The sequence below is a fragment of the Aedes albopictus genome, chromosome 1 (assembly GCF_035046485.1).
Source record: "Aedes albopictus strain Foshan chromosome 1, AalbF5, whole genome shotgun sequence".
Taxonomy (NCBI): Eukaryota; Metazoa; Arthropoda; class Insecta; order Diptera; family Culicidae; genus Aedes; species Aedes albopictus.
This window is the reverse complement of record NC_085136.1, coordinates 130,159,556-130,180,059: the sequence shown is the minus strand read 5'-3', so window position 1 is coordinate 130,180,059 and position 20,504 is coordinate 130,159,556. Positions and strand designations below refer to the sequence as shown.

Sequence of the window (20,504 nt, the reverse complement as noted above, 5' to 3'; positions counted from 1 at the left end):
ATTACCGTGCAGTAAAGCAGTCTTGAGATCTAATTATCGCGCAGCATCACATATTGTTTAGCTGCAACCCCAGTAACTTCAAATGCAACACTTCGCTTGATTTTGGGGAACCATTTTGATCATACTGATTTTCGTGTAAAAAATTCTAAAATCCAAAGTGAAGATTTGCATTCTATTTTTTTCATTCGTGTCTGACCACATTCATTGACAGCTGAATGCCTCTTTTTTCATTCAATTCTCTGTCATGAATATTTTCTTGCAAATCGTAAAATGTCCTATTTTTGTTAACAGACACACAATTCGACTTAATGAACAAATAGAGCAGATAGTTAGTATTCTAGTTAACTACTACACATACCTAAGTTTTTGGTGGTTTGAAGTATAACCGAGCGTTGGGGTTTAGTTATATTTCTCAGTGAAAATTGTCAGTGATAGAAAAATGAATGATTAAGTCAGAAAATTCATTCAACAAAATGAACTTTATTTTGATCACTTAGTTTAGAATTTTCAAATTCATGTTGAGTGTAATCATTGAGAATTAAAATTTTAATTTCTGCTCCCTAGTGTTGCTGTCTTTAATGGGCCATAACTCATCTGGCATGGTAATATGTACAGTGTTCGGCGAATGCTGTCGCCTCGTGATGGTACAGTTTTCCGAGTTGAATAGTCTACATGATTTGCTACTCTCAGCGTAGCCTACCAACACTATCCTCTATCGGGATTTTCGGTGTAGTTTCCTTTACTTTTGATTTTGCGACATCCATTTATTATGTAACACTCAACATTTGTCGAACCCGTATACCTTACGTCTACCAAACGGCAATCCACGTGTACCTCTATCAAATACTCTGGAGTTGGACTTGAATAGGTGGTATCTGCATAGGAATCCCAGCAAACTGACCTATTCTAGTCGAATGCCAGAACTATTTCCTAAATACTTCGTTAAAATTGGGCATAAAATACATTTTATATGTTCGTACTGAATCATAAGAATTACTAATGCCAGTATATTTTTCTGTCTCTTGCCACCCTCACAGTCCGACTTCAGCGGCCGAGTTGTCAACAATGACCACTTCCTGTACTGGGGAGAGGCGCGCAAAACGTCCGAGGAGGGCGTCGAGTATAACTTTAGCGTAGTGGAACAAACCGAGTTCGTAGATGATGCCACATTCCAACCATTTAAGGTGGGCAAAATGGAGCCCTACACAAAGCGATGTTCGGCTATTCGGTTAAGTTCGCAGGAGAAGCTCAAATACATTTGCAAAAATCAGCTGGGCATCGAGCACGAGTACGAGGAAATTGTGCTACCGGAAGGCCGATTTCTGGTCGATGGGTTCGTGTGCGTGTTCGATGTCAGTGTGGTTCCGAACAGGACGGTTGAAAAGCAGGTCGAATTTATTACGCAGATCATCAACAACGTCCTGAAAAACAAGAAACCCGTCGTGCTGGTAACGACCAAGAACGATGACTCGAACGAACTGTACATCCGGGAAGCGGAGAAGATCTGCGCCCGAAAGGAATACAAAGGTCAAATTGTGATGGTTGAGACGTCCGCACACGAAAGCATAAACGTCGATCTGGCATTCATAGTGCTCGCACAAATGATCGACAAAGCGAAGCAACGATCGAAGATCATGTCCTATGCGGAGGCGGCCAAACAACGAACTGATCTGCTTAATGCCAGCTCCGAGTACGTCACACGGCTTATCCGGACGCAAATTACGGATCACCGTTCCATATGGACGAGTTCTTCCAAGAAGTTGGCCAACCATAGGGAATGGATTGACTTTTTAGAACTATTTGGCCAGGAAGCCGGTCAGAGGATATTCCGACGACACATCAAGAAGCTACGGGACGATTACCAAGGGAAAAAGCTGCAGAGTTACATGGATTCGTTTGCATGCGTGCTGCAGGAAATTTTGCCGGACATGAACAGCATCAACCTGGAGCTGGACACGTTCAACGATTGGCAGTCGATACGAAACTATTTCCGAAATCATGTGGAATTTGATCAGTACTTCTTCGATGCCATAGAGAGGGGCGGCAGTTGGGCCGAACTGAGCGATATGAGTGATATGGAAGACGAGAACCGGATACCGTTTGATATTTTGGAAACACCCGAAGCGGAGACGGTGTTCAAGAATCACATGAATGCCCTGCAGCAGGAGCAGAAGCGATTAGAGTAAGTAGATTTATGTGGTTGGACGTTGGCGGCTTATGACTAGCTAGATTTTGTTTGGTTTGAGGGAATCGAGTAAAGGTTGTTGCTAATGATCTGTTGGGGCTCTCTGGTTTTAATGTTGTGGGGATTTAATAAACAATCAATTCAAAGATTGTGACTACAAGTCTAAATCACGAGCAACAATCTTTCCACGAGTCCATCTTTGGTGAATGAATATAGCTCGCTTGGTGTGCAATTGGCTTGAATTGAATGATCTTTATCCTTGAAATCAAAAAGTATACGACGAGCTTGTTTAGTAGAGTTAGTTAGTAACAGTAGTCGATTTTAGTCGTGTGCGTTTTTGCGTTCCGTGAGATCTAACTAAACTCTTTCTCTTGTATTTACTCCCTGTCTTGGCTTGCATTGTGTTGTGATAAATAAATATCTAAATATCTAAACTAACAACCATCTCCAAAGGATGCCAAAAAGGTGATTTTGCGTTTCTCTGTATGCATGCACAGCTGTCATTTTCCTTTAATACTAATATTACTTCTTTTACCTCATCCTATGTATATGTTCCATGCACAGATGGAAGAAGCAGTTCAAGAAATTACTGGAGGAAACCGGATATGTGACACCGGGCAAACAACTGTCGGAAGTTCGAGTCCTGTTCATGGGTCGCGAATGCTTCGAAGCCTTGTCCGAGCATGATTGTCAGCAAATCTACGACAACCACCAGCGAGAACTGATCGAGACGGCCAAGCGAAATTTTCAGGAGTTACTGATGGAGCACGCGGATCTGTTCTATCACTTCAAGAACATTGAACCTTCGGGAACGATCACACAGAATGACGTAAAAGAAATAACCGATGTTCTCCAGGAAGATTTGCGATATAAACTGCTGGATCGATTGGATCAAGATAGGAAGCTAATGCTGTTCCAACACCTTGGGTTTGTGCATTGTCCCATCCGGGAGCACTGTCCAGCCTTCCCGAACTGTATGGATGCTCTTATCGAGAGGATATTAATTGCCAATCAGAAGTGAGTATTGGCCCAAACTACCAATTTTTCAGCTCAAAAGTACTGCCCTATAGGACGCTATGCTGACACACCTGTTGATATGAACTAACTATATTTTGTTTGTTTTACAGCCTACCGAACCCCAGGTTTGCCCAGAAAGACGGCCAACTGCAGCTGAATCTCATAGTCATCGGGTTGGATTATATTGCCAACGATTTTATCGATAAGGTACACCAGCAGTGCAACGACAACGGCGAGTACATAGTGGACGGCCAAGTGTACGGTCTGAGTATCGAAACGATCAATCGGGAAAATGATTCCTTCTCGTTCGAGCTGGCCAACAAGGGACTGATATGTTGCTACTCGAACAGGCAAACGTTTACTTACATTTATGAGGTGCTTGATCGTCTGCTGGTGGACAATATCGATTTTAAGGATAGCGTAAACAATTTGCACATAGTTTTTATGAGCGACGAGAAAAATAGTGAAAGTACTCTTCAACAACTGCAAAGCGATGGTCAATCGCTAGCGGAACGACTCCATTGTGTGTTTATCGATGAGAATGAGTTTTATGCTTCTGGTCAGGAGGCGCGGTTCGTAGAGACAACATTGAACAGCGTTATAGATTCAATTCCCTTCGACGAACTGAAATACGGCATGAATCTAGCGGATATTCCTGATTTGCGAATTATCATGTGCATCTTTTGCGGCGATCCTTTCTCGACTGAAAACCTACTCAGCTCGATGATGATTGAGCAATCCTGTATAAACGCTGGAGAAAGGAATATCATTTTCGAAATGTTCTTGGGAGATTCTAAGCGACGAGTGGAACTAATTTTGTCCTCATACCATGGGGCTAATGCTTTCAGAGACGATCTCATCCATGGATTTATCTTGTTATACTCTAGCAAACGAAAGGCTTCTCTGTCCACGCTAAGCGCTTTCTCGCTGAACATTCCCAACTTACCAATGCAACTTGTTTCCGTGTCAGAACAGGGAGGAGTCAATGCATTTTTCAACAACGAAACATCACAAATGCTAATCACCGAAGGCAATGCAATTGCCGACAAGTTGCGGGCACATTTCGCCACCGCATCCGACGAAGATAACCAATTCAAATTCGCCTCGTTTGCCCCGTTTCTCAAAGAGGTATGGGACAAGAAACCCGAAATTGAACACGCCTTCAACATGGAAGAACCCCTCACAATTGATTCCGGCGAAGGCACAATGGAACATTCCATGCATCATCATCACCAACAGGCGCCCCAGCCTCCACCTCGTTACGAGAGCTATCTGATCAATGGCTCCCAAACGACATATCGTGGCCAACATCAGCACCCTCATCAGCAACAGAAAATGCTCTTTGACAACCGATCCATCAACTCTCTAGATGATCTGGATAATCTCAAACAACACCAACAGCAGTATTCCAATATGTACTACTACGAGGATAGCAGCGATTTCGATAAGGGTGGAAGCAATCAGGGCTTCCAAATCTATCCACCGCCTACGACTCCGCCAGAGCCGGCGCCTCCGGATCACCTGCTAACGCCGTCGTCGATTTTGCGGCAACTCAAAGCCAACACCGTGTCCCAGTCGCAAAGCAGCCTGGAGGAGATAAACTGTAAGTATCGAAGTCTCTTTGAACATTTCCACCATATCATCCACTAACTGTGGGATCATACAAAGAGGATTTATGTGGACGGTATAATGTACTAATCTGGATTTCATATTTACTCCCAAAAACTCTATTCTTCCATGGCTTGCTCACATGTCATTCAACCGCCAAAACCAAACAAAAAAAAACTCCATCCAACCATCCCTCTAGCCGACGTCAGTGGATCCAAGGACTCGATCAACACATACGACTCAGGTTACTATCACTCATATTATTGCTGACTGCACCCCAAATTGGACTGACACAATAGTGTGCACACACCTTCAAAGTGTGATTGCAGCGCAAGGACACGTCGGATCGAGTTGAGGTCTTCGGTGCACTTATTCCTTGTAAATGGAGGAATAAGTGCACCGAAGACGTCGAGACGATCCGATGCAAATGTGCACTTTTATCACACTTTTTAGGCGTACCAAAAAAAGTGTGATAGTCCAATTTGAGATGTAGTCTGCAATAATATTTCTTTACTATACTAGTCTAGCTATAAGTAGTGTATATAATAAGGATCATTGGTTCCCTATCGTAACTAATCTAAAACAAACTAATACGGATGAGAATCAGTATGCCGTAATTCCACCGTCATGTGCGAATTATAAACCTACTGTCGGTGAGTGTTCTCCATCTCCACTGATACATACCCGGTTTCGGTTTCACTGGTGTATAGCAGAGCAGATTTTACATTTTACTTAAAAACTCGGATTTTGTTGCATCGTCGACTAGTCTAACTGTTTTTCCACATTCGTGCACCTATGTCGATCTTGCAATCTTTTTGTGCATTTGTAGTGTTCTTTTTCATTTATCATGACAGGGCGCCTAATAAATACAATAAAATTGAACATTTGTAGGGTTCCGATATTCACGTAGGCGCCGTGCAACAAAAAATTTACAGATCACTATAAATAGAGCCGTAGCGTGCAGTTGGCCATGGGCGCCAGCCTCAGAAAGGCGCCGAAAAGGTCTAAGGCTAGAAGAAAACAGGATAATGCTATCATTGTTTCCTTGGATGTTATCCAATCAGCATAATATCCGATATACCGTGACCGGCCCTAATTCTGCGCACTTTCTCGAATATAGGGTGGGGCGGGGCAAGATGGGTCGCGGGGCAAGATGGGTCACTGCCATTTTCGGGCGCATTACTCATGTTTTGATTGTTTATAATTTTGTTAGATGATCAGCATGAATATACAAAAGTTTGGGGCATTGATTGAAAAATTATTCACTCCCATTGGAAATAAAAAATAAAGTGGTTTTTAGCCATTTTTCTTATGCGATACATTCCATATAATCTCCATATAAACGGTCGCGGGGCAAGATGGGTCACCTTCAATTTTGAACGTATTTTTGGAGCATTCAAAAGTTATATATTTTTTATTACAAGACTATCTCATAAATGACTTCAATCAAGCGAAATGAACGCTCAAAATTATAACATAAAATTATGATAATTTTTTAGTAAAAACATCGATTTTCAAGTCGCCTTAGGACCACTCAAATCGTAAAGTTTTTTTATATTCCAAATAAAATTATAAAATGTTTACTAGTAGCTCTTGTTTACTCAGTATGGATATGGAGCATATATGAATGCGGAACAAATCTTATATTTTGACGTTTTTCGTTAAGAAAATGTGAATTATTTAAAAGGTGACCCATCTTGCCCCGCACTTTTTTCACGGCGCAAAATCGATCACTTTTTAAAACTGCTTGTTTAACATCATATTTTGAATTTAATAAACTTTTTATCGACTTTTAGCATAGCTAACTAGTGTATCAAAGAGTAGCGGACGAATACAAACCAATATGATTTGTATTTACAAAGTTATGGTGATCCATCCTTAGGTGACCCATCTTGCCCCGCCCCACCCTACTACAAAATCACGGACGCTAGTTCAATACAGCTTCAAATATATTTTTTGAATATTGTTTCAATAGTAATGAAAAAGTTTCAAATCAACGACCATTATTTCGCGAAAAAATAAAATGATGTTGCATGTACTGAAAATTGCCTAAAATCTTTGTCCGTTAGCGAAGCTGCTAAAAAGTTACCTCATCAGCTGAAGCATTTTGCGACATAAATAATGAAGAGAATGTCTGCTTTTCCATGCGCATCCTGTACTGCTGTCTTCAAGGAATCAGAATCGGCAAAAAACAATTGAGTTTTCTTCTCCAATTCTTTCTTAATCTTCTTGTTCTTCTTAGGTGTGCAGAATTAGGAACCAATATTTTTTTTTTTTTTTTAACCAATTCGTTTATTTATAGGCTCACCCGCCGTGAACAGCTTTACAGAGCCGACCTTCTAGTTTAATTATACATAATATAATCAAGAGAATTTTCCTTTTTTATTTTGCACTGGATTAACTTTCTGTTTCGACAGAATGTCAATTATGCGTTCCGCTACATGACCCGTGTTTGAGGAACACTGATCATAACGAGAATCATTGCAAGCGTTCTTGTTATCATTCTTCTCCTGTTTTCGCGATCGCCTTCGCTTATGTGTAACCACACTGTAGTCTGTCGATGAAGTCGAGTCATTGTCGTCGATGTCAGTCCAGTCCTCTTCGTTTTGTTTCACCTCTTCAACAATAGGCACGTTCGATGATGCACTCGGTGCGGCAGATAATTTGTGCGACTGGTTGTCTATCGGTGGGAAGTCGGCTTGGTTGAACAAATCGGGTGCAGGCGACGATGTTGCTGATGGGATCTCGATAATGGTAGTGGGGTTGGAGTCCGAGCACTTCTCCCCGGGGTGTGACGTCCCGCGTAATTTAGGTTGATTAGGGTACACGACCATCGTTCTCTCATTTTGTATGGAGACGGTTGTAGGAATATCTCGGAAAAGATTCATTCGCAATACCCGCACACCGTTTGGCATTCCGGCGAAATAATGCTTCCATGATTCATCTCTTATGGAGATCACTTCCCCAAACTTTATCATGAATTCGCTAACGGCTGTGTTGCTGACCGACGGAGGTAGGTCAAGCACACGCACTTCTACTGCATCACAATCGACAAACACCGGGATCCGAAACTCTTTGTTGTTACAAAGCATTCTTCGTTTCAGATTGTTCTCTGTCTGGTATCGACAGACGACATCGGTGGAAACCATTTCGATGAGCACACAGTTGCGAATATGATGCAACTGTATGCTCCTGACATCCGCGTACTGGAGATTCATTTCCGTCTCCAAGAAAGCCTGCACTTTTCCAATTTCAGGGCGAATTGGAAGCACACTAAAATCGACCACTAAAGTGTTTTTCCGCACACCGTACATTTTTTCACACGCAGCGATCGAAAACGAGAGATCAAAAAAGCACGTCCGACGTATTTGATGTGTGGTTGTCAACTGGAGGAACCAATATTATATAGTGGTCCTAATTCTGCTCAGACATTTCAACACTAAGTTTTTAACATATAATCAATAAACGAACATCATATAAATGCCACCATAGTTATAACTAGGATATTCTATGTTTCTAGCAATTCGGTGAATGTAATTACGTCTCAATAAGTAAGTTTATAAACTTTGCATGCTAATTTAGGATTCTTGCATTTCTGATCTGATAATTTGACCGGACTTGTTTTAAACATTTGCTATCAACCTCGGGGGAAATTTTATGTATGCAAGCATTCGTCAAATGCGATATATGATGTGAGTTTACATGGAATTTTCTTTAACAGTGGAAACCCTGGAGTTAGACAAGAAAGAAGTCTCAGTTTGCAAACAAAGATTGTGCCACCTTGTAATGGCGAAAAAGATTATATTGCCCTTGGAAATGAAAGTAAATTTTACTAATATGTGCATATGTGGATAACTTAAAAGCTTTACGTACCGTCAAACGGGGTGACTTGCAACGGCGGGGTGACTTGCAACACTTGATGTCTTCTGTTTATTTTATCAACAGAACATAAAAATCGGACGTTCACATACCAAAACTCAGTTGAACTATAAAGTGCACATACTATCTGAGTAGTAGCCATGATTTTTACTTTTATGAAAATAGTTCCAACAAAATATTCATAAATTTAACATTAGTCTGAAAAAATAACAAAAATGTTCGAGGCTCACACCTGCTCGTTACCTGCAAAAGAATGAAAACAAAATTTCCCAAAAATAATATTCTATATGCGGATTCTATACATAATGAGCTATATGAATTTCCATTTTACTTTATAAAAATATTACAATATCTTTGTTATATTCACATGTTTTGAAATATTGTACCTCGACGGGGTGACTTGCAACACTCATTTTCTTAACAATTCAAGGTCCAGAAAAACGAAATATTGTTGTTTAACTAATAATTCACCAGCAAAAGTCTGAAGGATCATTATATGAACTGAAAAATACATTAAAACTTATGTTAAATTAACCATTAGTAACTTGGTGTTTTTGAGCCCACTATTTCCATATAAAAATTCACAATTCAATTTCCTATGTAAAAACAAATGTAAAAATAAGTATGTCAGCCCAAACGATATCACAATAGTAGCAAGAATACTTATCAAATATGCTTGAAACTAAAAATTAATACCTGCGTGCTTGAAAAGGGATTTACATTGGGTGTTGCAAGTCACCCCGCACGACGTCTTGTATCAAAAACGACCTTATTTGGCTTTTTCAACATAAAAAAATAAATCAATCTATAACTTGTTCACTCTATTTTATAGAGGGGCCGGCTATTAAAACTATTACAAATAGTTTGAATTTTAAAATTGAGTTTAATCTACATTTTGTGTTAGTTGAAGCTGAAAAGTGTTGCAAGTCACCCCGTTTGACGGTAGTAGTATTCGATATTGCTAATGCTACAAAATCCTTTTGTGTATTATGATTGAAATTCCCTTTGCTTAGTAATCAAAGTAGGTAGTATCAATGTTGGGGACATGCAAAGTTCCAATATGGTCGAAATGTCGTATTAAAGTTGAAAATGAAGAATTCAATTGAATTTCATCTATGAATCATGTTCTCATTACAATATGTTATCTTTTTGGAGTTTTTCCCATGTGCGCAGAATAAGGAACATTCCAAAAAAGGGTGCGCAGAATTAGGAACAAAGACACACTTTAGAATTTTCATGATTTTACATATAAATTGAGTGTTTTGTATAAGAATGATATTTTTCCCTTATTAACGAAGCTAAAAACTATGTGCGGTCAAACATTCAGCCAAACCGGTACGATTTGGAATTTGTTACAGCTGATTGAAATTGAAAAAATCTTAGGTGCGCAGAATATGGGCCCTCCACGGTACTTACAAGTAAAACATGTAATAGAAAATACTTCTCACACATTTTCTTTATTATAACATAAATTCAAACAAACAAAACCGTAACACATTCGCCGTCCTGATGACGACTCTCAAACGATATTTTCCGAGCCGGGTTGAATCTGCATAATCCGCCCAAGACGCCATTACTGTGGTACCATGTTCTCCTCTCGCAAGACCACTGACATTACTGAATCTTGACTGAAGTTCGTTGAGGCACGTTGATGACCACCTGGACCAAAATATCTGTTTATGCCGCCAAAGATGCTGCCATAGCTTCCTCATATTTCGGTTCAGGGTGGGAGGTGAGTTCACGACCCACCTGAAAGTAACTTACCTTACCGATCAGGCTAAGGCCGGGGTGGCCTCTGCTGTACATAGTAGCCGCCTCCATTCCACTCGGTCCATGGCTGTTTGTCTCCAGTCCCGCACTCTGCGTAGGGTCCGCAGATCGTCCTCCACTTGGTCGACCCACCTAGCTCGCTGCGCACCACGTCTTCTTGTACCAGTCGGATGACTCTCGAGAACCATTTTAGTCGGGTTGCTATCCGACATCCTGATGACGTGACCCGCCCACCGTAGCCTACCGATTTTCGCGGTATGGACGATGGTTGGTTCTCCCAGCAGCTGATGCAGCTCGTGGTTCATTCGCCTTCTCCAAGTCCCGTCTTCCATCTGCACTCCGTCGTAGATAGTACGCAACACCTTCCGTTCGAAATCTCCAAGGGCGCGTTGGTCCTCTGCACGTAGGGTCCATGTTTCGTGCCCATAGAGGACGGCCGGTCTAATCAGCGTTTTGTAGATGGTTAACTTCGTGTTACGGCGAACTTTATTCGATCGTAGAGTTCTGCGGAGTCCAAAGAAAGAACGATTTCCTGCCACAATGCGCCTCTGAATTTCTCTGCTGTCGTTGTCGGCGGTCACCAGTGAGCCCAAGTACACGAATTCTTCAACCGCCTCGATTTCATCACCGTCGATATAAATTCGGGGTGGCGGGCGCGGTGATTCCTCCCTGGAGCCCTTTGCCATCATGTACTTTGTCTTCGACACATTAATGACTAATCCGATTCGCCTGGCTTCACTCTTTAGTCAGATGTACGTTTCCGCCATCGTCTCAAATTTACGAACAATAATATCAATATCATCAGCGAAACCAAGCAGCTGAACGGACTTCGTGAAAATCGTTCCACTCGTATTTATCCCCGCTCTCCTGATTACACCCTCTAAAGCAATGTTGAACAGCAAGCAGGAAAGACCATCACTTTGCCGTAACCCTCTGCGAGACCCACGAACCCCACGAACTCTCTTGCAATCGGTGATAGACGGCGGCATAAAATTTTATAGAGTATCTTGTAGGCAGCGCTCAGTAGTGTGATCGCGCGATAGTTCCCGCAATCCAACTTGTCGCCCTTTTTGTAGATGGGACACACGATACCTTCCATCCATTCCTCCTCCCTAATCTTGGTAATGACCCAGTGTAGTGCTCTCACCAGTGCTTCCCCACCGTATTTCAGAAGCTCGCTTGGTAGTTGATCTGCTCCAGCGGCTTTGTTGTTTTTCAACCGGTCAACCTACTCCTCAATCTTTTGGAGGTCAGGGGCCGGTAGTCTTTCGTCCTGTGCACATACTCCTAGATCTGTTACCAAGCCACCTTCGGTACTTGCAACGTCGCCATTAAGGTGCTCATCGTAATGCTGCCGCCACCTCTCGACCACCTCACGCTCGCTCGTGAGAATATTCCCGTGATTATCTCGGCACATATCGGCTTGTGGCACAAAGCCTCTGCGCGAGCGATTTAGCTTCCCGTAGAACTTTCGTGTGTCCTTAGCGCTGTACAGCTCTTCCATCGCTTAGCGATCTCGTTCTTCCTGCTGGCGCTTCTTCATCCAGAAGACTGAGTTCTGCCTGTTCCGCGCCTGTCTGTAACGTGCCTCATTCGATCTCGTACGGTGTTGCAGCACTCTCGCTCATGCTGCATTCTTCTCGTTTTTCAACTGTTCACATTCGCCGTCGTACCAGTCGATTCTGTGATTCGTAGTCACGAAGCCTAGTGCTGTAGCCGAGATACTACCTATGGCGGATCGGATGTCCCTACGCCAAGCTGCTCTTCCGTTGGTAGGGTCACTGCTAACTGCTGCGCGTAGTCTTCAGCCACTTCTACGTTACGAAGCTGCTCGATTCGACTTCGACGCGTGGTGATAACTGTCGAAAGTTTTGAGCGCATGCATACAGCGACTAAGTAGTGATCGGAATCTATATTCGCACTGCGGTATGTGCGTACATTGATTATATCCGAGAAGAATTTACCGTCGATTAGAACGTGGTCGATTTGGTTTTCTGTTTGATGGTGATCTCCAGGTGGCTTTGTGGATATCTTTGCGGGTGAAGAAGGTGCTTCGGACTACCATACCACGGGAGGCTGCAAAGTTTACGCATCGCTGGCCGTTATCATTCGATACGGCGTGCAGGCTGTTTCGCCCGATTACCGGTCTGTACATTTCCTCCCTTCCTACCTGCGCGTTCATGTCGTCGACAACGATTTTCACGGCACGCGGCGAGCAAGCATCGTATGTTTGCTCTAACTGCGCGTAGAACGCTTTTTTTTCGTCATCAGGTCTCCCTTCGTGTGGGCAGTGGACGTTGATGATGATGTAGTTGAAGACACGGCCTTTAACTCTAAGCGTTGATCGGCTGCCACCCGATCACACGTTGTCGCATCTTTCCCAACCATATAAATCCTGTTCCTAGTTCATTGGTGGTGCCACAGCTTTGGTAGAAGGTAGCCGCTCGATGCCCGCTTTTCCACACTTTCTGTACAGTCCAACAAAGTTCCTGCAACGCCACGATGCCGAAGTTGCAGGGATGTAGGTCGTCGTAGATTATTCTGTAACATCCTGCGAAACCTAGTGACATGCATTTTCATGTTCCAAGTTTCCAATCGTAGTCCTTATTGGCCATATAGGCTTATTGGGCCTACGCCAACACTCCTGTCTCGCCGGAGGGCCATCGTGCCAGTTCTGTCCCACAACCAACACTGGGACGACCACGCTGGTGGGGCTACCATCTTGGATCTAGCTGGGCGTGGTGCAGCGTTTCTTACTCAGCCGCTGGATGCCAAAACAGACGCTGTTTGAGCCGCACCTCCTTGGTGAACAGACGCTCGAGACGTACCTCTTCAATCTAGCTGAAGCCAGAAGGACAACATTGCCCAGGCTGCACTACCAGCTAAGCACACACCTCTTAGCTGGCGGTCTTTGTCATCGCTTGACCCGTGGAAGCAGAAGGTAGGAACTTGTGAGGACCAGAGCTATGTTGGACGCCTTCCTTATCGACTCATCGTTTTGCAGCCCAGACTTTACTCAGATGGTCCTTCATTATCGTTCTAAGGTTGTACCGTGACAGTCACTGGTGAGGTCACCCGTGCATTGTTGATGATTACCAGATAGTGGTCACCGTCGATGTTAGCGCCACGATAGGTTGTGACGGAGAATTGCCGTTTGTCAATCAGAACATGGTCGTTTTCGATTCCGTTCGCTAAGGTGACCTCCAGGTGTAACGATAAAGGATTCATTGATTGATTTAACTATATTATAGACACTTTCAGCCATCATGGCTGGTTCATCTTTTTCGATAACGGAGACTGTGTTGGAAAAAGTGCTACCCTATGGCCATGTCGGCGAAATTGATGAATCGTAGGCCATTTTCGTTCGTGGACGCTGAACATTCTAATCGTCGGTGCGTATTCCTCCTCATGGCCTGCCTGAGCGTTTAGGGATTTAGGTCTCCTATGATGATCGTGACTTGGGCAGTGGTCGTACTCGCGTTCGAGCTGCGCTACCAGCTAGGCACACAGCTGGCGATCTTTGCCATCGGCTGACTAGTCGGTGCATGACGTAGGAACTTGTATGGACCAGACACAAGGTCAGAGCTATTTTCGAGGCTCCTTCACCATTTTGCAACCACAATGAGCTTGTGCTACCGAGAAAGTTCGAAAGGCCGAAGGGCAAACAGACAAATTTAAGAATGTTCTACGATAATATCTTAATATTTTCTGGATTTCACCTTATCTCCTTCATTTCTTCTCTGTCGGGTATAAATTCACAATTAGGGTATCGCGCCACTTGGGCGGTGGCTTCTATATTCGTCTGTTTTCCATTATAACTCAGTCAATTTTGAACCAATTGACTTGAAATGTTGTACACGGGTAGATACTATACCTATCTCACCACATTCCAAAAGTTGTGTCAATTGGTTCAAATTTGACTGAGTTATGGTGGCAAACAGACGAATATAGAAGCCACCGCCCAAGTAGCGCGATTCCCTACCTAAGACCAAATTAGAATACATATGTAGCAAACAATATAGAAATTGTAACATACTAAAACTGGGGTGTTAGATTTAATATTATGTTATGTAACCATGTATAGCAAATACTTCATTATAGGTATGATAACTTTCAGTCTTAACATAATAATAAAAATCATATCTGTTTTAAAGATTCTCACGAAAATAATCTCTTATCGTTCTAAACTTCACACACCTCAGGCTGGTTGGACGATGGATTTCTCATCCCCAAGCAGGACAACAAGCAAAACGAAGACATGTGGAAGAGCATGAATCCCCATCACGCGTTCACAACCGGGCGGAGGCCAAACCAAAGTTCGTTTGCGAAGAAAATTCGCCCAAAGGGTCCTAGTCAAACGCTCAAACAGCCCGGAAAGCTAAATCTCAAAAGCTTTGCCATAGTGAACGAGGCCATAGCACGCATGAACCTGGGCGATGGACAGGGCCCCTTCCAAGGGAGCGGCGGTCAACCCATGACGGAGAAGGAAAAGAAAAAAGCCAAAAAGTTGCTCCAGCAGCAGTTGGAGAATGCTCCGCTGGCAGCGCCGGAGGACGACAGCGAGGACTATGAGGACGAAGCCGGGTACGAGCAGATCAATGACGCATTCAGCGATGCGGTTAACAATGTAGCGAGTCAATTATTTACTACCTTTTCGGGAGGGCAACGAGGGGAGGGCGGTCAGCAGGGAATCGATCTGACCGGTGGAAAGGCCAAACTACGACAACGACGGGAGAAGGAACAAAGTAAGTTAATGTTTTCCCGTTTCCAAGTTTGACATTATTAATCACATCTATTTAGCTGGTTCCACGTTTCCAACAGTATTCAACATTCCGGAATATTCCGATTCGGAGAGCGATTCCAGCTCATTGGAAAGGAAGCGCTCGACCGATGGATATTCGAAAATCAACCGTAAACCTCAAGGGCATAAAAGGCACCGCAAGAAGCGAACCGCCATTCCAGTTCAGCCACCGAAGATTCCTCTGGGGCCGTTTGGTGGCGGCGGAGGAGGCCCGGGAGGCGATGGCGGAGGTCAACCGATGATGGTCGGTGTTCCGGGAGGCGGCCAGATAGGGTCGGCCCTTGGGATGCCCATGATGTACCAGAAGCTGAAGAACGAGAAAAACGTGAGCATGGACAAGGACAAGCAGGAAGACGAGTCGAGCATCGATGTGTCCTCGCCGAGGGATAATAATTCCCCGATTGTAAGTTTTCTTCGGGTACCACGAGAAAGGATTACTAGAATATTTTTCTTGAACGCAAATCATATTCTATTATCTTTCAGTTCGGTGTCCTCCCGAAGATGGGCGATCGGGAAAAGTTGATCACCAAGCAGAAAAATTGGTTCGGCAAGGAGATCGACAGCAGCAAGAACAGTTCCAAAGATTCCAAGGATTCGGACTCCAATGCGAAGAAGACGGCTGGTCGATCGAGCAAGGGAACCAGCGGAAAGAATGCCAAAAACGCGCCTCCGATTCCGCAACAACCGTCGTTAGCTAGTTTTAAGCAATCGGATAAAAATCTGGTGCCACTGTTTGTGGAGAAATGTGTCAAATTTATCGAACTGGAGGGGCTGGATTCGGAGGGCATCTACCGAGTGCCGGGCAACAGGGCTCATGTCGATTTGCTGTATCAGAAGTTTGATGAAGGTAAATGAAATGTGACAAAATCGAATTCATTTTCTTTAACTTTCCTTCCATATTCAACAGAAGTCGACGTGGACATCGAAAAGCTGGATATTCCCGTGAACGCAGTGGCCACCGCACTCAAGGACTTTTTCGCCAAACGGTTACCATCGCTGTTCAGTGCGGAGATGATGGCCGAACTGGAGGAGATTGCCGGTTCTCGGCCACTGCAAGCCATCAGCAGTCTCAACATGGAGGTTAAAACGGACCGAAGTTGCAGGTTGATTGCACTCAGATCGCTGCTGGGAAAGCTCCCGCCGAGTAATTTTGCCATATTGAGCTTCATTTTCCAGCACTTTGTGAGGTAAGTTCAGGCTTGAATGGATGCTTTTCATTTATTTAGTACTCGGTTAGTTGAATTTCAAATCCCTCGAAGCGTCGAAGTAATCGGATTTGCCGGAAGTTGTCAAAATGAAAACAAATTTTAAATCTCGAAGCTTGGAAGCGATAATTACGAAACTAGGAAATTCCAGGTGAATAGTTTTGGAAGTTTGTCACGACTGCTCCAACGGTTCCCGTCACAGAAGCCTAGAAGAATAAAGATGCCAAGCCCCAAGTAACAATCTCGCTATTCGTTGGGATCATGCAACAATCGTTGATCCAGAAGTGCAATTCAGGCAAGGCAATCCCAAGAACTCTTACCAGAAGACTTCCTTACCACCAAACTATCAATCCTCAAAGAGATCTGCAATCTCACGTAGGTACACCGATAGTGACGATATGGAGAACCACCTTCATGAAATGGAACACATGTTCCAGAGGCTAACGAACGTGGGATTGAGCGAAAACTTAAAGTATTGTTGATTCTTAACAGCCTTCTATCGATATTCGAGCGAGATCCGGAGAAAAAACTGACGACGGTAATTATTATGCATAAGTTACTAGAAGAATGTTTGAAGTGAAGTGGTCTGGTCGCACGGAATCCATGCTGCGTGCCGTAGTTAGACCTTATGCCTGGTTTAGACTGTTCAATTCAAACGAGCATCTGAAGCATCTGAGCATCGAAATGCACCCTTCTTCATTATGCCAAGTGTCCATTATGCCAAATATCTTTATGCCAAGTGACCTTATGCCAAACGGCCTTATGCTAAATGACACAGACCCCATCAATCCAATGGAACGACGTGTTTAGACTGAGCAAATGACTTAAGTGTCCACTTGCATGCTCTTGAATGCATCTCAGTTGAAGCAAGTGGTTACATTGTTCAACTCGTGCGGTGCGTAAGCAAACTGAATTGAATTCAGCTCATTTGACAGATGACTTGAATTCAACTCACATGAATCGCGTGTTCAGACGGGGCAAGTGAAATGATTTCGTTTGACTTGAATAAAAAAGTTGAACATGTTCAACTTTCGTTCAAGTCAAGTCAGTTGCTCAAGTGAGATGAACGGTGGTGTTTACACGTTCAATTCGCATTCAATTTGGTATTTTCAACTGACTGGAATGAAGTCACTTGCACCGTCTAAATCAGACGTTAGAGTATCGTCTGCCATCACTGCCCGAAATTCGATCACATGAAAAGAGAGTGTCGTTTTTCTGAATCAGAAGAAGGATGAAAAGCGCAAGTTAAACCCGAAACCACCGATGTCCACCGTTAAAAGGAGAACGATCCTGCAGACTTTGTTGCTGCTTCTTCGACTGACCCACCCACAGTTCGGAAGCGCCCGGCGATGAAGGAACGGATCAGACTCCGGGGCATGAAGCTACAAGTGTAGCAACGAGATTTTTTCAAAGACATCAAATCCGTATAGAACTAATGGGCAGCAGAGTGAATAAAACGCGTGTGTTTGCTTGAACGCTTAAAGAACTAATGACAGATCTAGTGACAGATTTATTAATTTCTTAAATCTACATAGGAGTCATGGATTGCTACGATATATTTCATCACTCCTCCTCAAACCATTGGCTTCTGAACTCCCATCGCTTGACGGCATGGAACCAGTTTGGCAGCTGGCAGCGGTTTTGTTAGGCCATCTGCTGTCTGGTGATCCGCAAGGTTTTTATATAATGGAAGGTTAAGCAGCGTCCTGTTTGTTGTCCGTTTGTCCGTTAGTTTGTGGGGAAAAGTAGAGGAAGCCAAATTTCAAAGGAATTTGCTGAGGGGGGGTGTTTGTTTTCAGAATTTCTCACGGTGAAAAAATAATGGCCGCTCAGCCAGTTTTGACATCTAAGACTACCTTAGAATATGTAAATACCTATACGGCAATGTCACCTTTCTCCAAAGCATCGCGGATAAAGTGGTGACGTATGTCAATGTGTTTCGTTCTAGGGTGGTATCCTCCGTTCTTGGCTACAGCTATGGCACTTTGGTTGTCGCAATGGATTTCGAGCTTCACTTCGTCTTCAAACAATCCTCGCAACCGCTTCCACCAGAGCGCCTCCTGTACTGCAGCCGACAGTGCCATATACTCGGCCTCGCACGTTGAAAGGGCAACGGTCTGTTGCCGCTTTGAACTCCACGAAATAGCTCCTCCTTGGGCAGTAAACAAGTACCCCGTGATCGACTTCCTATCATCGTGGTCGGACGCCCAGTCGGCATCGGAAAACCCTTGTATTGCCGAGTTCTCGTCCCGATGGTACTCCAACCGGTACTGCGATGTTCCTCTCAAATATCGCATCAAGTGTTTCACCGCGTTCCAGTGTCTCTCGCCGGGGTTGGAATTGAACCGGCTCAAAACATTCACGGCATAACAGATGTCAGGGCGTGTACTTTGGGCCAAGTACATCAAGCATCCGACCGCTTCTCGGTAGGGTACATTCTTCATCGTTTCGACCTCCTCAGCAGTCGATGGGCACATCTCGTTGGTCAACTTCTCGCTCACATTCATCGCGGTGTTCACCGGCTTGCAATTCGACATGTTGAATCTGCTTAACACCGCCTCCACGTACGACTCTTGATCCAGTGTCACCATCGTATCGGTCTTCGTGATCCTGATACCCAAAGCATGCTTGGCGGATCCCATGTCCTTCATCTTGAACTCCTGATTTAACTTTGCCTTTATTTCTTTCTTCCAGCGTTTACAGTTTGTGAAGATGAGGACGTCGTCTACGTACACGAATAGCACCTTGCCGTCGCTAATCCTGTAGTATACGCAGGGGTCATACACGGTACTCTCCAGTCCCATTTTTCGGAGCGCGGCGTCCAGCTTCGTATTCCAGACCCGGCTGGATTGCTTCAGGCCGTAGAGGGCCTTATTGAGGCGGCACACCTTGGCTTGATTCCGCCCATCCGTGAAGCAAGGGGGTTGCTCCATGTATATTTCCTCCGAAAGCTCGCCTTGGAGAAAAGCTGTCACGGCATCCATCTGGTCGATTTGAAGATTCAACCGTGCCGCCAACGCAAAGAGGTACCGCAAGGAACTGTGACGGACAACCGGGGCGTAGGTGTCCTCATAATCCACCCCCTTTCGTTGCGAGTACCCTTTTATCACCAGCCTCGCCTTGTATCGGTTGGTGTTGCCGTTGCCGTCCTGCTTGGTCCGGTACACCCACTTGCACCTGATTGCCTTTCGTCCTTTCGGCAAATCAGCGAGGGTCCAGGTACCGTTGGAGATGAGCGCGTCGTACTCCTCCTGCATCGCCTGCTGCCAACGTTCCGCATCATCACGAGATAGTGCTTCCTGGTGCGTGGTTGGGTCGTCCAGCTTCGGCTGTTGAAAATCGGCACCAGTATCTGAACACGGAACAACATCATTCGAATACTTGCCTTGGGGCAGGCGCCCCCTATCGCAGAGCATCAACCCTCCTTGCATCTCATCGCTGGTGGGTGTTGAATTTGAAGACGACGGGGGCGCAGCGGTTTCCTCGGTAACGTTTGTAGGCTGGACGGTGGAACGCCTCCGATCATCTGAAAATTTTAACGACGGCAGTCCCTTTGTTTCTAAACGAAAATCTCTATACTTGCCTGCAAGAAAGCGCTCCCTACCACTTTGCCTCAACGCCTGTGACACGGGCGGATTTGAAACTTGGTGCGGTGGTAGCGCAGGATCTGTCACGGTGTCATCAGCATCTTCAAAGGACTCATCACTCGAAATCGCTTCATCGTCGTCCGTCTCGCTGCGGTCCACTTGTTCACAAGCTTCTGGGCGGGCTTCATCGTCGACATTCGGAACCGTGAAATCCAGTCTAACGAATGTACGGTCAGGATCGCTTGACCTCGCAGTTACGACCACTTCACGCTCGTGGACTCCCTCGTCCAGAAAAGTTACGTCACGGCTTCTGAAGATCGTGCCCGCCTTCAAGTTGTAAAGGCGATAAGCTTTCGTTTCGTCATCGTATCCCGTCAGCACGCACTCTTCAGCGTTTGGGTCCCACTTTTGGCGCTTCTGCTTTGGAACGTGCGCCATCACGCCCGTACCAA

General features: G+C 44.5%; 1 protein-coding gene across 6 annotated transcripts in view; it reads left to right on the top strand.

The window, feature by feature from the left end:
• Positions 1-20,504, top strand: part of LOC109422992 (rho GTPase-activating protein 190) — a 139,138-nt gene that overhangs the window by 99,959 nt on the left and 18,675 nt on the right. For 5 of the 6 annotated variants that reach the window (XM_062845368.1, XM_062845367.1, XM_062845369.1 and 2 more), the window contains exons 4-11: positions 1,038-2,182; positions 2,750-3,202; positions 3,313-4,805; positions 5,010-5,054; positions 14,662-15,204; positions 15,260-15,663; positions 15,744-16,107; positions 16,168-16,447. In XM_062845368.1, coding sequence (XP_062701352.1) covers positions 1,038-2,182; positions 2,750-3,202; positions 3,313-4,805; positions 5,010-5,054; positions 14,662-15,204; positions 15,260-15,663; positions 15,744-16,107; positions 16,168-16,447 — 4,727 coding nt within the window. The remainder of the gene's footprint in view (positions 1-1,037; positions 2,183-2,749; positions 3,203-3,312; positions 4,806-5,009; positions 5,055-14,661; positions 15,205-15,259; positions 15,664-15,743; positions 16,108-16,167; positions 16,448-20,504) is intronic. The other variant, XM_062845372.1, reaches the window with a different exon arrangement.